The sequence below is a fragment of the Canis lupus genome, chromosome 10, assembly GCF_048164855.1.
Source record: "Canis lupus baileyi chromosome 10, mCanLup2.hap1, whole genome shotgun sequence".
In the NCBI taxonomy this organism is placed as follows: Eukaryota; Metazoa; Chordata; class Mammalia; order Carnivora; family Canidae; genus Canis; species Canis lupus.
Genome location: NC_132847.1, coordinates 53,753,122 through 53,771,490, shown reverse-complemented (window position 1 = coordinate 53,771,490; position 18,369 = coordinate 53,753,122). Strand labels below are relative to the sequence as shown.

The window sequence follows — 18,369 nt, the reverse complement described above, 5'->3', positions numbered from 1 at the left end:
TCACTATACCAGCTTGAAAAAAGTAGAATCTATGTTGTAGGATCTACATATACAATGAATTCTTGTCCCAGTCACAGAAAGGAATATTAGAGGAGAATATCAGCCTCCTTCCGAAGTAACTAGAGGCCTGATACTCACAGGATATCCAAACACAATGTTGAGTTCTCTGCTGTTGGCTTGCAGATATCTCCCTTGTTCTGAAAAAGAAGAGAGAAATAATGAGAGGGATAACCCTCTATAGATCAACCTGGGATGCTGGCTGCAGGACAAGAAGCTGTTGACAGGTTTTGTACCATGAATGTCTCTAGTAATCTAGATTATGTTTCCACAGACAACAGGATGGCTGTACCAATGTTACTGCTAAACATAGAAACCCAAGACCTCTTCAATTAGTCAATTCCAGCACCTTATTTTAAGGTATCTGAGGTTCTTTCCAAGGCAGCTTTTCCTAAGTCTTGCTTAATGAAATTTAAATCAATATATCATTATTAGGCATTTATTGCATAGAGGCCAGGGTGTTTGATGCTATGGGGGGATAAAAAGATGAGTAAGACACAGCCCCTGATTTCAAGGGACCTGCGGTTTTGTAGGAGTGAGCCTGATAACTATAACACATGACAAAACCATCACATCAAAACGCTTTGTTCATTCAGAACAAAAAGATCTATTGATAGAATATATTTTAAAATATATTAAAATATATTTTAAGGTTTTTCAAAACACAATTATGGGCTCACTATTTGTAACAGTTCATAACACCTATGTGTTTTATTTTAACCATCTGAGTGGACATGAAGTAGTATCTCATTGTGGTCCTGATTTTCATGTTCTCTAGTGACTAATGATAATGTTGAGTATATTTTCATGTGCTTATTGAATATTTATATATTTATTTATTTTAAAAATATTTTAATTTATTCATTCATGAGAGACAGACAGAGAGAGAGAGGCAGAGATGCAGGCAGAGGGAGAAGCAGGCTCCATGCAGGGAGCCTGAGGTGGGGCTTAATCCTGGGACTCCAGGATCATGTCCTGGGCCAAAGGCAGGCGCTAAACCACTGAGCCACCCACGTATCCCCTATTTTATATATTTATATAGTTTTTTTTTGGAGATATGTCTCTTCAGATTCTTTGCCTTTTTTTAAACTGGGTTGTTTTTTTTTTAATTTTTTTAAATTTTTATTTATTTATGATAGTCACAGAGAGAGAGAGAGAGGCAGAGGGAGAAGCAGGCTCCATGCACCGGGAGCCCGACGTGGGATTCGATCCCGGGTCTCCAGGATCGCGCCCTGGGCCAAAGGCAGGCGCTAAACCGCTGCGCCACCCAGGGATCCCTAAACTGGGTTAATTATCTTTCTATCACTGAGTTATAAGAGTTCTTTACATATTCTGCATAGAAGTCACTTATCACATATATGATTTGCAAATATTTTTCTCTTACTCTGGTTTCAAATGTCATTTTTATAATGTACTACATTATAATGTATTGAATATTATTTAGATTTTCTATTTGTTCCATTGTTCTACCCATCGTTTAAATTATGTAACTTTTTAAAAATTAGTTTCTGGGGTAGAATTTAATGATTCATCAGTTGCATTTAACAGCCGGTGCTCATTACATCAAGTGCCCTCCTTAATATCCATCACTTAATTACCCCATCCCCACTACCACCTCCCCTTCAGCAACCCTCAGTTTGTTTCCTATAGTCAAGAGTGTCTTATGGTTTGTCTCTCTCTGTTTCACCTTACTTCTCCTTCCCTTCCCTTACATTCATCTGTTTGTTTCCTAAATTACACATGAGTGAAATCATATAGCATTTGTCTTTATCTGACTTATTTCACTTAGTATAATATCCTGCAGTTCCATCTATGTCATTCAAATGGGAAGATTTCATTCTTTTTTATGGCTGAGTAATAGTTCAGTGTGTGTGTGTGTGTGTGTGTGTGTGTGTGTGTCTTCTTTATCCACATCTTCTTTCATTCATCTCTTGATGGACATTTAGGCTCTTGCCATAGTTTGGCTATTGTGGACATTGCTGCTATAAACATTGAGGTACATGTGTCCCTTCAGATCACTATATTTGTATCCTTTGGATAAATACCTAGTAGTGCAATTCTGGGTCATATGGTAGTTCTATTTTTAACTTTTTGAGGAACTTCCATACTGTTTTCCAGAGTGGTTGAACTAGTTTGCATTCCTACCAACAGTGTAAGAGGGTTCCCCTTTCTCTACATCTTCATCAACATCTGTTGTTTCCTCATTTAAGCCATTCTGATCAGTGTGAAGTGGTATCTCGTTGTGGTTTTGATTTGTATTTCCCTAACGCTGAGTGATGTGGAGCATTTTTTCATGTGTCCATTGGCCATTTGTATGTCTTCTTTGGAGAAATGTTTGTTCAGGTCTTCTGCCCATTTCTTGACTGGATTTTTTGGTGTGTTGAGTTTGATAAGTTCTTTATAGAATTTGGATACCAGCCCTTTACTGACAAGTCATTTGCAAATATCTTCTCCCATCCTATAGGTTGCCTTTTAGTTTTGTCAACTGTTATCTTTGCCGTGCAAAAGCTTTTTATCCTGATGAAGTTCCAATAGTTAATTTTTGTTTTTGTTTCCCTCGCTTTTGGAGATGTGTCTAGCAAGAAATCGCTGTGGCTGAGGTCAAAGAGATTGGTGCCTATGTTCTCCTCTATGATTTTGATGAATTCCTGTCTCACACTTAGGCTTTTCATCCCTTTTGAGTTTATTTTGATGTATGTAAGAAAATGGTCCAGTTTTATTCTTCTGCATGTGGCTATCTAATTTTCCCAACACCATTTGTTGAAGAGACTGTGTTTTTTCCATTGGATATTCTTTTCTGCTTTGTTGAAGATTAGTTGACCATAGAGTTGAGGGTCCATTTCCAGGTTCTCTAGTCTGTTCCATTGATCTATGTTCTGTTTTTGTGCCACTACCATACTGTCTTGATGATTACAGCTTTGTAATAGAGTTTGAAATCTGTAATTGTGATGCCTCCAGCTTTGGTTTTCTTTCTTCAACATTCTTTTGGCTATTCGGGCTTTTTTCTGGTTCCATACAAATTTAAGAATTGTTACAGTTCTATGAAAAATGCTGATGGTATTTTGATAGGGATTGCATTGAATGTGTAGATTGCTTGGGTAGCATAGACATTTTCACGATAGGTAACAATAGTTGATTCTTCCAATCCATGAGTTTTTCCTCAAATTTCTTTCATAAATGTTCTACAGTTTTCAGAGGACAGATAGATACTTTACCTCTTTGGTTAGGTTTATTCCTCAGTATCTTATGGTTTTGGGTACAATCATAAATGGGACTGATAACTTGATTTCTCTTTTTTCTGTCTCATTACTGTTAATGTAATATAAACAGTATTTACATTACTGTTAATGTAATGTAAATGTAACTGCATTTCTGTTAGTGTATAGAAATGCAATTGACTTCTCTGCATTGATTTTTATCCTGTGATTTTGTCAAATTCCTGTATCAGTTCTAGCAATTTTGTGGTGGCACATTTTGGTTTGCTAGAGTATCATGTTGTCTGCGAAGAGTGAAAGTTTAACTTCTTTGCTGATTTGGATGCCTTTTATTTCTTTTGTTATCTATGTTGAACAACAGTATGGAGAGTGGACATCCCTGCCATGTTCCTGACCTTAGGGGGAAAGCTCTCAGTTTCTTCCCATTGAGGATATTTGCTGTGGGTCTTTCATATATGGCTTTTTTCTCCCTTTTTCTTATGCACTTTATTTTTTATTTTTTAAATATATAGTTTATTTAAAATCAATTTGCCAACATATAGTATAATACCCAGTGCTCATCTCATCATGTGTCCTCCTTAACACCTATTACCCTATCCCTGAACCCACCTTCCCTTCTGCAACCCTTTGTTTCCCAGAGTTAGGAGTCTGTCATGGTTTGTCTTCCTCTTTAATTTATCCCCCTCTCAATTCCCCCTCTTCCTCTATGGTCCCTTTCACTATTTCTTATATTCCACAGGAGTGACATTTGTAATTGTCTTTCTCGGATTGACTTATTTCACTCAGCATAAAACCCTCCAGTTCCATCCATGTCAATGTAAATGGTAGGTATTCAACCCTTCTCCTGACTCAGTAATATTCCATTGTATATATGTACCACATCTTCTTTATCCATTCATCTATTGATGAATACTGTGGCTCCTTCTACAGTTTTGCTATTGTGGACATTGCTGCTATGAATACCGGGGTGCATGTGTCCTGTTGTTTCACTACATCTGTATCTTTGGTGTAAATATTCATATACAGCTTTTATGATAGTAATGTATGTTTCCTCTATTCCTACACAATGGAGAGCTTTTATCAAGAAAGGATGCTATATTTTGTCAAAAGCCTTTTCTGTATCTGTTGAGAAGATCATATGGTTCTTATCCTTTCTTTTATTAATGCGGTGTATCACATTGATTGATTTGTGAATGTTGAACCACTCCTGTAGCCCAGGAATAAATCTTGCTTGGTCATGGTGAATAATCCTTTTAATGTACTGTTGGATCCTATTAGCTAGTATCTTGGTAAGAATTTTTGCATCCATGTTTATCAGGGATATTGGTCACTTTTTTAGTGGGGTCTTTGGTTTTGGAGTCAAGATAATGCTGGCCTCATAGAATGAGTTTGGAAGTTTTCCTTCCATTTCTCTTTTTTGGAACAGTTTCAGAAGAATAGGTATTCATTCTTCTTTAAATGTTTGGTAGAATTCCCTTAGGAATCCATCTGGCCCTGGACTCTTGTTTGTTGGGAGATTTTTGATTACTGATTAAATTTCTTTGCTGGTTTATGGGTCTGTTCAGCTTTTCTATTTCTTCCTGTTTCCTTTTTTTTGGTAGTTTATATGTTGCTAAGAATTTATCATTTCTTCTACACTGTCTAATTTGTTGGCATATAATTGCTCATAATATTCACTTCTATTTTATATCTTCTATGTTGGTTGTGATGTCTCTTCTTTCATTCATGATTTTATTTATTTGGGTCCTTTCTCTTTTCTTTTTGATAAGTCAGGCTAGGGGTTTATCAATCTTATTAATTCTTTCAAAGAACCAACTCCTAGTTTCATTGATATGTTCTACTATTCTTTTTATTTCTATATCATTGATTTCTGCTCTAATCTTTATTAATTCTCTTCTGCTGGATGTAGGCTTTATTTGCTGTTATTTTTTTTTAGCTCCTTTAGGGTATAAGATTAGGTTGTGTATTTGAGACTTTTCTTGTTTCTTGTGGAAGGCCTGTATTGCTATATATTTCCCTCTTAGAACTGCTTTTGCTGCATCCCAAAGCTTTCGAACAGTTGTGTTTTCATTTTCATTTGCTTCCATGTATTTTTAAAATTCTTCTTTAATTTCCTAGTTGACCCATTCATTCTTTAGTAGGTTGCTCTTTACCCTCCATGTATTTGTGATCCTTCTAAATTTTTTTTCTTGCAGTTGCTTCAAGTTTTATAGCATTGTGATCTGAAGATTATGCAGAGAGTGATCTCAATCTTTTTGTACTGGTTGAGACCTGATTTGTGACCCACTATGTGGTCTATTCTGGAGAATGTTCTATGTGCACTTGAGAAGGATGTGCATTCTGCTGCTTTAGGATGAAATGCTTTGAATATATCTGTTAAGTCCTTTGGGTCCAGTGTGTCATTCAAAGCCCTTGTTTCCTTGTTGATCTTCTGCTTAGATGATCTATTGCCATGCATGGGGTGTTAAAGTGCCCTACTATTATTATATTATTATCAATGAGTTTCTTTAATTTTATTATTAATTGGTTTATATATTTGGCTGCTCTCAAGTTAGAGGCATAAATATTTGCAATTGTTAGATCTTCTTGTTGGATAGACCCTTCAACTATAATATAGTGTTCTTCTTCATCTCTTGTTACAGTCTTTGGTTTAAAATCTAATTTGTCTCCTATAAGGTTGGCTACTCCAGCTTTCTTTTGACACTCATTAGCATGATAAATGGTTCTCCACCCCCTCACTTTCAATCTGGAAGTGTCTTTGGGCCTAAAATGAGTCTCTTGTAGGCAGCATATTGATGGGTATTTTTTTGTTGTTGTTTTTTGTTTTGTTTTGTTTTTTACCCATTCTGATACCCTATGTCTTTTAATTGGAGCATTTAGTTCATTAAACTCAGAGTAATTATTGAAAGATATGAATTTAGTGCCATTTTATTTCCTGTAAAGTCACTGTTCATGTAGATTGTCTCTGTTCCTTTCTTGTGTCTGTTACTTTTAGGCTCTCTCTTCACTTAAAGGATCCTTTTTAATATTTCTTGCAGGGTTGGTTTAGTGTTCACAAATTCTTCTAATTTTTGTTTGTCCTAGAAACTCTTTTTCACTTTTTCCATTGTGAATGACAGCCTTGCTGGCTGCATATTCTTGGCTGCGTATTTTTCCCATTCAGCAATTTGAATATATCATGCCAGTCATTTCTGGCCTGCCAGGTCTCTGTAAGACAGGTCTGTTCCCAGCGTTATGTGTCTACCCTTGTAGGTTAAGGACTTCTTGTCCTGAGCTGCTTTCAGGATTTTCTCTTCATCTTTGAAATTTGCAATCAGCACTATAAAATGTTGAGGTGTAGACCTATTTTTGTTGATTTTGAGAGGGTTCTCTGTGCCTCCTGGACTTGAATGCCTGTTTCCTTCCTCAGATTAGAGAAGTTCTAATAATTAATCTTTTGTCTGTTTTTCCCACTTCTCATCTTCTGGGACCTCTATAGTATGGATAGACATTATTTGCTGGGTCACAAAATAGTTATATATATATTTTTTAAGTAAGTTCCACACCTAGCGCAGAGCCCAATGCAGGACTTGAACTCACAACCCTGTTGTTTATGGACATTATTTATAAGTCTCCCTTCATGATCTAATAGTTTTCTTTCTCTCTTCAGTTTTCTTATTTTCTATCTTCTGTATCACTGATTCACTCTTCTAATTCGTTCATCCTCATTTTTATGGCCTCCACTTGGGACTGCATCTCAGTAATAGCATTTTTAATTTTGACCTGACTAAATTTTAGTTCTTTTATTTCTACAGTAAGGGATTCTCTAGTGTCTTCTATGTTTTCAAGCCCAGCTAGTGTCTTTATAATCATTGTTTTAAACTCTAGTTCAGGGGTACCTGTGTGGCTTAGTAGTTGAGTGTCTGCCTTTGGCTCAGGCCATGATCCCGGGGTCCTGGGATTGAGTCCTGCAGCAGGGTCCTCACAGGGAGCCTGCTTCTCCCTCTGCCTATGTCTCAGCCTCTCTCTGTCTCTCATGAATAAATAAATAAAATCTTTAAAAAAAAACCCTCTAGATGTTCAAATACCTTACTTATATCCATATTGATTAAATCCCTGGCAGTGAGTACTACCTTCTGTTCTTTCTTTTGAAGTGAATTTCTCCATCTCATCATTTTGTCCAGAAAAGTAGAAAGATAAAAAACAATAATAACAACAGAAAATAAAACAAAAAACAAACAAAAATACTAGACCCTGAGTGTGTTTTGGTCTGCTTGTTAAAAGAAATTAGATCCCAAAATAAGAAAGTAAAACTTACATATATATAAGAATAAAATACAATTAAAGAAAACAAAAAATAAAAAGAATATAACGTATATATAAAATAAAATTTAAAAATAATTTAAAAAGAACCGAATAAATAGGAAAATAACTGAAAAATAATGCTGCAAGACTAAAGAATAAAAATACAAAGGATGCCATATACTATTTTATCCAAAAGCTGAGGTTTTGCAGCCCTCTGTGATGAGTAAACTTGGTACTATCTAGTTGTTTGTGCTGATCTTCTCATGGAGGAGCCTGTTGCCCTTATTCACCTTATTCTCAGGTGGAATTGCCTTATTGGAAATGTGTCTCTCTTGCACAGAGGCTAGGCTTAGTGTAAGCAGCTCTGGATTCCACTAGTTCACTATGTAGCCTGTTTTGCTCTTTTGCTCCTCTCAGCACCAATGGGCAGGGTGAACATGGAAGTGTCCCACTTTCTAGCCCTGAGCTGGAAGTTCGCACCCTCCATTCTTCAGTGAGCCCTCACAGAAAAGCAATTAATCACTTTTGTCTCCCTGGTTTCCATCAGAACTCTGTGTTCACCTGACCTGTGACTTAATGTTTTGATCTCAGGCACACGACCGAATTTCAAAACTCCAAATTTCATGGATTCCTTTGGTGCAGACTTGTGCTGTTCCTCTGGGGGGAGGAAGGAGGATCTCACTACCCTCTGCCTTATGCTGGATCCTTCCCAGGAAGGAAAGTGAAGTGGGGTAGAATCTCAGGTGTGACAGCATGGTCTCAGGATCCCCAGATCACAAGAAGTTGGGGGGTACCTAGTGGAACAGAGTGCCCAGACATAGGAGTGGGGAAGCCATCTGAAAACAGTAAGTCTAGGTGCCAGCTTTCTGCTCTATGTTGCCATAAACTGGGAACTGCTGCATAGTCATGCACCCACTTTCCTGGGAAGGATCTAGCATAAGGCAAAGGTAGTGAGACCCTCCTTCCTGTCCCTGGAGGAACATCCCTCACTGTAGGAGACTTGTAAAATTCCCAATTTTGCACTCCACTGCTTGTAATACTTCGTAGTAGCCTCTGTAAGCAGGCTCCATTCTCTCCACCATATCCTCAGCTATATCACCGCTGATTCAAGTCTCCACACTTCCTACCTTCTAAAAGGTGGCCACTTTTCTGCTTATAGACTTACAGCATTTCTTTTCTAGATCTGTGATTGGTTTTCAGGTGTTCAGAATGATTTGGTAACTAGCTGTATTCAAGGGATGAGACAAATTTAGAGTCCCCTTACTCCTCGGTTATCTTAACTCCTCTCCATTTTTTTTTTTAAGAGAGAAAGGGAGGACAGAAAAGGGGAGGAAGAACCCTAAGCAGGCTCTACACCCAGAATGGAGCCCAATGTGGGGCTTAATCTCATGACCCCGAGATCATGACCTGAGCTGATATCAAGAGTCAGATGCTTAACCAACTAGCCACTCAGGTGCCCCTAAATCATGTAACTTTTTTTTTTTTTAAGATTTTATTGATTTATTCATGAGAGACACAGAGAGAGAGAGGCAGAGACACAGACAGAGGGAGAAGCAGGCTCCACGCAGGGAGCCCGATGTGAGACTTGATCCTGGGTCTCCAGGATCATGCCCTGGGGCCGAGGTGGCGCTAAACATCTGAGCCACCTGGGCTGCCCTAAATCATGTAACTTTTAATACAGGATAGCAAGTCTTGTTTAAAGACTTCTTGGCTCTTTTGTTTATTTTCTCTTCTAGATCAACTTCAGAATAATTCTATCCAGTTCCGTTGAGATTGGGGTTTTGATGAGAGATAAAGACAGAAAATTGTATTCACTAGAATTCTGGGGATGAGTGAAAGTAGGTTATTAGATGAGGCAGAACTATGTCCCATGAGAGAAATAGTCAGCTCTGGGAAACTACATCGCATTTTATTTGAATTCCTGTTAGTTAACACTTAGTGCTGTATCAGTTTCAGGTATACAATATAGTGATTAAACAATTCCATATATTCCGCTAATGCTCATCACCAATTTTACCCATCCCGTACCTACCATCTCTCTTGTAACCATCAGTTTGTTCTCTATAGTTAAGAGTCTGTTGCTTGGTTTCTTTTATCTCTTTTTCCCCTTGCTTATTTGTTTCTTAAATTCCATATGAGTGAAATCATATGGTATTTGTTTATCTCTGATTTATTTTGCTTAGCATATCTGGCCTCCATCCATGTCACTGCAAATGGCAAAGATTTCATTGCTTTTTATGGCTGAATAACATTCCATTGTATATGTATACCACATCTTCTTTATCTATTCATTCATCAGTGGACTCTTGGGCTGCTTCCATACCTTGGCTATTGTAAATAATGCTACTATAAACAAAGGGGTGCATGTATCCCTTTAGATTGGTGTTTTGTATACTTTGGGTTAATATCCAGTAGTGCAATTGCTGGATCATAGACTAGTTCTATTGTTTTTGAATGAGCCCTGTTTAATGCAGGGCTTGAACTCACGACCCTGAGATTGACACCTGAGCTGAGATCAATAGTTGGACTCTTAACCTACTGAGCCACTAAGGTGCTCCAGGGTAGTTCTGTTTTTAACTTTAAGGAATCTTCATAATGTTTTCTAGAGTGACTGGACCAGTCTGCATTCCTCCTAACAGTGTACAAGGATTCCTTTTTCTCCACGTCCTCGCCAACACCTATTGTTTGGATCACAGACTTTTGAAAAATTGCTGAGGAGATTTTACGGCAATGATAAGGCAGGGACTTTTATGGTTTGTCATGTAATCTCCTCTGCTCTTCTGGCCATCAGCAAAATTTACTAAACATCATGATGTCATAACATGAGTAAATTTCTTACAGAAAATACCTATGTGGCCAAAGTCTGCACATTGGGCAATACAAAAATAGAGAATTATGAGGAAGTTTAGGGATTTGCACAAATTATAGGAAAAGTGAAACGGGGATGTCCAGTTACTTTTACCCCAGGATTTGAGAGATTATAAAGATTAAGTAGGAAGGAGCTGACATTTTTGCACTACTAGTCCCCCACTTAGTGACATATTATAAATCCCTGTGAGGAAGATAGACAGTTGTTGGCGTACCTCTGGGAAGCCATTCTTTTTTTTTTTTTTCTTAAAGATCTTATTAATTTATTCATGAGAGACACACAAGAGAGAGGCAGAGACATAGGCAGAGGGAGAAGCAGGCTCCATGCAGGGAGCCTGATGTGGAACTTGATCCCGGGACTTCAGGATTGCGCCCTGACAAAGGCAGGCACTCAACTGTTGAGCCACCCAAGTGTCCCTGGGAAGCTATTCTTTTGTGCATTATGATCATGTCTGTATAGTTATGTTGCTAGCAATACATATGAGTCTTCCTTGGGCTAGGTTTCCCATCCAGCTATGCATCTTGTAGTATGTTCTACTGAACTAGTGCATTTCTTTCTTAAGGTTTCATTCTAGTGATTACTAGGATTACATGAATAAAGATGGGCAGAGTTGAAAAGGAACTGATAGAATCTTTTGTTGTGCATTGTTTTGACTAGTTAGTAGCTTATTTACAACCTTGTGATACAAGAGCTTCAGCTAACCATTGTGGCATAGGTTACCCAAAGAAGTGGAAGATGTATGGCTCAGATAATTTAGTCACATCTAGGATTTAGAACTGCTAGTTGGCCCTTGCTATTTGTGCAGGGTCTTTTTTAGGGTCCCAGTAGCTGTCTGATTAGGGCAGAGTATCAGGGCAGTGTTGGTGTTTCTACCAGTGTTAAGGTTATTCAATCCCTGAGTAGGCTAATCTACTATGTTCATACTCAATCAGTTTAGGCAATGATAAGTGAAATCAGTCTCCCCCATGCCATTTGCCCCTCTAATCATACCCAACAGATCAGCATAGCCTCTCCATTTATTAAAAATATTATTTTAAAACTCTTCATAAAGTTCTAATATTTTCTTATTGAATCTTACATTTCTTATCAAATTTAATCCTAGTTTTTACTGCTTATTTTTTAATTTACAAAGGTCTAACAGGTTTTTCCAGCAATTTATCTGGGTGTAGCAGACTAGTCTCTCTAAGCCCCCCCAGCCCCAAAGATGTACATGGAGTCCAGGCTCTGTACAGCAACTTAATACAAACCTCCCTGTTTGAGAGTAAAGTAAAGCAGGTAGATCCCAAAGTTCAGAGCCTGAGTTCATGGAGACAGACTGAGACTCCAAAGTAGGGACAGGAGTAATCTTCATCTAGTTCTGGCTCTTTGATATTAGATCTTCCGTGAAAGAGAAAGGAGAAAAGAAAGTAGGATTTCCAACAGGAAAGGAAGAGGAATTGAGGGCTACAAAGTCAGACTTCTGAAGATGTCTCTAAAAAGGGAAAAAACAAGAATGACAAGAAAAGTGGTTAAAATGTCAGTTGGCACAATCATCTAGGAGAAGAAACTCAAAGTTTGAGGGAGACAGAAGACAAGTGTAAGGAAAGAAAGTAGCCAGTCATGTTTGAGATAATAAAGGCAGGTAGACAGATTCCAGACTGGATAATAAAAGATTAATTCAAGATTCACCAAAACAACAATGACAACAACACCGATTTGCTAGGGCTTGTGACTATCATTGAAAAAAGATTGGGATGACTAAGTGTTTTCCCCATTACTTGTTAATTCTGGGTTTATTTCTGTTTGGCTGAGACAAGAGTGACAAAATGTAAATTATGGATGAGAAGTTAGAACTATGGAAGACTAGAAATTAGTTTAGACAAGGAGAGTCTAAAAGATAGTCTAGTTGAAGAGGTCCGGACTATGGAATTCAAGGTCACAAACACTAGTTCAGACTCAGGTGACTAGAAAATGCATCCATCTTTGGTAACTAAGGGTTGAATCTACAGCTTATTGAGTAAAGGCCTGGTTTCAAAGGGATCTGTGTTGAGATCAGAACTGGACTGTGGGTGGTAAAATAATTGAACTGAAAGTGCCAGACATCTTGGTGAAGCAAGGCAACTTGGTATTATAAAATGTGCAATGGACCTAGAGTTTAAAACTATGGTAGCCTCCAACAGTGGTTAACATGAGCAACTGAGCAGGTTGCTAGGGTTCAAATCTCAGTCCTCCACTTACCAGTTATGTAGCCTTGAGGAAGTTACTTAACCTAAGACTCATTTTCTTCATCTGTAAAATTGAAGTGATAATAATACCTACTCATAAGGTTTTTGTGAAGATTAATAAATTAAGGCATACAAAGCATTATTTTATTTTATTTTATTTTATTTTTTATTTATTTTCTTTTTTCAAAGCATCATTTTAGACCAACTGTTGACATAAAAATTGCTCAGAAAATTCTGGCTATTCTAGATTGGGCTTTGTGACTAAATTGTTAAGTGATTTAGAGCAAGTCACTTTCTGTTTCTGGGCTTTAGTTTCCTCATGTATAAAATGGGGTTGTAAAATGTATTTAATATGCTAATGTAAGGGTTAAATGAGACGTTAATTAGAGTGCCTATATAATTTCTGACACATCAAAAATGCTCACTAACTGATATTTTTTGTCCTTTATCTTATACTATGTCAAAGAGAGTCCATAACCATCACTGATGGTTTATGCCCAATGGATTTTGAACTTCAAGCTATCTCCTGTGGATATACAAAGCTGATCTAGTCAGTAGAGAAGGAAGGGTACAAAAACCACAGTCTGGGGAGAGGAACTCTACTCAATCTCTTGGTGGCATGGTAGTAGAAAGGAAGTGTCAAAATAGAAGAAGCCTCTGTCTAATAGTGTTCTTAGCATTTTGATTCAAATACCAGGGTGAAAAAACTTAGTTCTTATTCAATCTTGATATAATCCAATCTCAGGTTTTAAGGGTTAAAACTACAGAAGATTGGAGATTAGCCTAGACAACAAATAGCAGAAACTAAAAAGGAAAATGAGCTCTGTAGGAGGGAACTAGAGAAAAAGGCACACTGAAAAATAAGTAACCAGGAAGAAGGTGGAGGAAGGGAGAAAAAGGGAGGAAGGCCAGTTGGTCAGGTGGCAATCAGGCTTAGAAAGATCTCAGCAAATATCTCCTTGCTCACAGTGGGAACTCAATCACAAATGGAATTTTCCAGCTAAGAAAAAAAAGCAGTAAGATGATTTTTAGGAGTGCAAGTTTCTAGTAGATTCTCCAGGCCCTCTCTCCTTATACCATCAGACTCCCAAATAGAAACTCAATCATGACCCCTTGTTGTCATTCTAGATCAACAGGCCTACCTGATTTCACCCAAGTCACCTAATTTATGTGACTAAAATTTTCCCATCTCTAAAAAGTGAGGATAGTTGACAGAGGAAGGATAATTGGCCAATTTCTGGTCAGATTAGTCAGCATCAGTTTGCTTTACGAATATTGTAATTTCTTAGATTCCAAATGATCACAATTTATCCTTTTGTAGTCAAATAGTATAATCTAAAACATGATAGATAGCTAAGGGTAAATTTAGCTAACCATATGACTTCCAGTCTTGGGTACACATAAAAAAAACTTCTATTTCCTCTCCTCAGACTACATCTCTGAAATATCTGGTGTTTAGCCAACAGATGATATCTCCATCTAAGGAATGGTAAGTAGAATAGCTAAATGACATAGAAGAGAGTCACCATAAGAAAGGTCAGGGCCTGTAGTCCTACAGAATAAACAGTAACTCATTTGTTTTCTCATCACCACTTCATTATATTTCAGGTTCAGTCTATTCACTGCTATGTCTCATGGTTTACATTTAGCTCTTTTATCATATTTATTTATAACATCATCTTCTCCCTCTAAACAAAGAACTGCTTAAAGGTAGAGATCCTATCTTTCTTTCTTTCTTTCTTTCTTTTTTTTTCTTTAAATCTCTGTATCCCATTACTTAGATTAGGCCTTGGAGGGCAGCCCCGGTGGCACAGCGGTTTGGCGCTGCCTGGGGTGTGATCCTGGAGACCCGGGATCGAGTCCCACATCCGGCTCCCTGCATGAAGCCTGCTTCTCCCTCTGTCTGTGTCTCTGCCCCTCTCCTCTCTCTGTGCCTATGAATAAATAAATAAAATCTTAAAAAAAAAAGATTAGGCCTTGGATTTAATAAAGATTCATCAAATGAACAAGCACACAAGTAAATGTTTAAAAACATGTTTTGTTAAATTGTGCTCAGATTTCTGTCTAAACCTCTCCAATGGAGGATAATCACCTCCTCCTTGTGGGAGTATCTACACAATCACAGAACAGCTGGGCTGAAAGAGAAATCTCAGCTAATTCTTTGTTGATATTTCTATGCTCAGGTCAGCAAACAGGAGGATATTCAGCATGGTTGAAGAGGATGGTTAGAGTGCAGTGTCAAAAAGGACCTAGAGATTTATTCATTCCATAACAGGAAGCCTGTATTTCCTAAATAAGTCATGGGAATAAAAAGCACAGCATCAGGAATATAGTCAATAATATTGTAATAGCAATGTATCAGGATAGATGCAGGCTACACTTGTAAATGTAGCATAATGTATAAACATGTCCAATCACTATGTTGTACACCTGACATTAATGTAACATTATGCATCAGCTATACTCAAAAAGAAAGAAGGAAAAAAGTTAAAAAAAAAAAAAGAGGTAAAACTCTTGAGGACATGAAAAGCAAGGAAAAATAAAGAACAGTTTCGCACTGGAGGAGGCAGAAGAGATAACAGTAATACATGTTACTGGAAGGTATAGTGTGCCTGAAAGGAAGAAGAGACATTATGAGGGAGGTTGGTAAAATTTAAATGGGGGTGAGGTCAGGGGTATAAGAGTCTATAAATTGTATGATGGTTTTCTAGTAATGCTGATTTCCTAACGTGGAGGGTTATATGGTAGTTAAAGTAGCAAAATGTCCTCGATGTGGAGAAATACACACTCAAGTATTTAGGGGTGGTAAGACATCATGGATGCAACTTGTTCTCAAAAGGCTCAGAAAATGGAGCACCTAGGTGGCTCAATCAGTTAAGCATCTGCCTTTGGCTCAGGTCATGATCCTGGGGTTCTGGAATCCAGCCCCACCTTGGGCTTCCTGCTCAGCTTCTCTCTCTCCCTCTGCCCCTTCCCCCTACTCCAGCTTTCTCTCACTCACTCACTCAAATAAATAAATTCTTTTAAAAAGGTTCAGAAAATAATTATTATACATAGTTATATAATAATGTTACATATAAATATAATATATGTGGTATGTATACTCACACAGATGGAGCAAATGTGGTAAGATATTAGCAATTAGGAATCTGGATGAGAAGATTCTGGATATACTTTGCATTATACTTACAATTTTTTTGAAAGTTTAAAAATAAAATCAAATTTATTTTTAATTAAGAAAAAAAAGAATCTGGAGAGGAAGCTCACCAAAGTCTGGAATGTCATGAGAAGTTCAGTTCTTGAGCTACTACAGCTTTTCTGTTACCTCTGCCTCTGCCCATCCCCTCCATACCTTCACTAACTTTCCTATCCAAGTTGAACAGAAACAAGACTAGAATTGCTCAAAGGGTAATCAAAATAGTAATAAAGAAAATAAAATAGCAATAAAACAAATGGAAAATCAAAATTGTAATAAAAGCAAACAAAACAAAACAAAACACCCACCAAATTCTAATTTAATAACAGAGTGCCATAGAAGATTGGTCAGTTGGCACAGTTCAGAACATGATCAAAACTAAAGAGGGGGGGGGCACCTGAGTAGTTTGGTCAATTAGGGGTCTAATTCTTGATTTCAGCTCAAGTCATGACCTCAGGGTCAGAGAGATGGAGCCCAGCATCAGGCTCCATGCTCAGCAGAGAATCTGCTTGAAATTCTCTCTCTCCTCTCTTTCTCTCTGCTCCTCTACCTTACCCCCCACTCATGCTCTCTCAAATTCTAAAATAAATAAATTAAAAAAAACAAACAAACAAAGTGTTGGGATGCGTGGGTGGCTTTGAGCGCTGAGCATCTGCCTTTGCCTCAGGGTGTGATCCCAGAGTCCCAGGATCAAGTCCCACATCGGGCTCCCTACATGGAGCCTGCTTCTCCCTCTGCCTAGGTCTCTGCCTCTGTGTGTGTGTGTGTGTGTGTGTGTGTGTGTGTGTGTGTGTCTCATGAATAAATAAATAAAATCATTTAAAACAACAACAACAAAGTGTTGCAGAAGGGGAGGTGGGGGAATGGGGGTAACTGGGTGATGGGCACTAAGGAAGGCACATGATGAGATGAACACTGGGTGTTGTACTATATGTTAGCAAATTGAATTTAAATAAAATATTTTGAAAATTAAAAAAAAAAAACACCCAAAACAAAACTAAAGGCCCTTCCCACTATTCCTGTTGGAGATCTTTGGTTTCTTTCTTCTCCTATCAAGGGAGATGCTGACAGGAATATTATTCATATCGCTCCACATAGATATAAATTGGGTGGTGGGCTTTGCCATTCTGACATCATTTGGAAAGTGGAACCATGATTTTTTTTTTTTATCAATGTGGTAAAGGTAAAATTAATCATGTTTGATTGAACTGCTAGATATCATTTTCAGGGCTTCCCAATCATAAAACCTTTCTTGGGATAGGAGAGGAGAGGTTGGGAAGCTTACAATAAAGGCTATCAGTTAGAAACAAAATGCTAGTTGCACAAAGCTGGATCTAATAGTAAATCATGGTGATGCTAAAGAAGCAACTTCACTCTAAGAGATTCAAAATTTAATTCCCTTTGGGGTTGCCAGATTTAGCAAATAAAAATACAAAAATAAAGCATGTCCCAAATATTTACATAGGACATATTTACACTTAAAAATTATTATTTATTGAGATTCAAATTTAATTGGGAATCATGTATTTTATCTTTTTACCCTGCTCCTGTTACTGAGGTCAGGAAAAGTTCCTACAAATTCACTTGTTGCTTTAAATTTTCTAAAGAAACATAATTCTAGGGCAGCCCGGGTGGCTCAGCAGTTTAGGGCCGCCTTCAGCCTGGGCCCGATCCTAGAGACCCAGGATCGAATCCCATATCGGGCTCCCTGCATGGAGCGTGCTTCTCCCTCTGACTGTGTCTCTGCCTCTCTCTCTCTGGGTCTCACATGAATAAATAAATAAAATCTTAAAAAAAAAAAAAAAAAAGAAACAGAATTCTAGAAACTAACTCTAAAAACTTTAGATGTCTTTTTTATTCTAAATAACTTTATTGAGATGTACATACCACATAATTCACTTATTTAAAATAAAATGTACAATCAATGGTTTGTAGTATGTTCACAGTTATGTAACATGTACGTCTACTTTTTTGTGTTTAAAAGTGGTATTGTATAGGATTCTATTACTAAAGCTCTGATTAATTTTCTGCTCTAAATGCCATAATATCTATGCCCCTCCTCCTTCATATTTTTTCCTTTTTTTCTTTTTCTGCCCTTTCCTTTTAGTTTCTCCAACTTCTTTCCCTTTGTGATTATACTATCTTCTTTAATGATTTTTTAAATAATCCAAAATAATACATAAATATATTTTAACTGTAAAAGATCTAAAATCAGAAATATAAAGAGAAACTAAGTTTCCTTTCCTCTCTTTCTCCATTTCCCAAGGAGAGCACCATTAACAGATTGCTGTATATCCTTTGCATCTCTTCCTTTTCAGGGTATTTATATATATAAATGTATACATACTTACTTTCCAGAACAGAGGGAAATCTGTAGGCACTGTGCTAGGCAAACAATTTAGTAGAATTATACAAGATATATCCCAAACAGCAAAGCAACAATTCAAAATAGGATATAAATAAGACTTAAAATGAATTGTAGAGACCTAAGAGAATTGAAATGATATGTTCACAAAAAAGCTTATACATTAATGGCTATAGCAG

General features: G+C 37.3%; 1 protein-coding gene across 6 annotated transcripts in view; it reads right to left on the bottom strand.

Annotated features, from left to right (window-relative positions):
* Positions 1-18,369, bottom strand: part of LOC140641644 (phospholipid-transporting ATPase FetA-like) — a 126,628-nt gene that overhangs the window by 75,500 nt on the left and 32,759 nt on the right. For all 6 annotated transcript variants that reach the window (XM_072841834.1, XM_072841830.1, XM_072841833.1 and 3 more), the window contains one exon: positions 139-197. In XM_072841834.1, the coding sequence (XP_072697935.1) occupies positions 139-197 (59 nt within the window). The remainder of the gene's footprint in view (positions 1-138; positions 198-18,369) is intronic.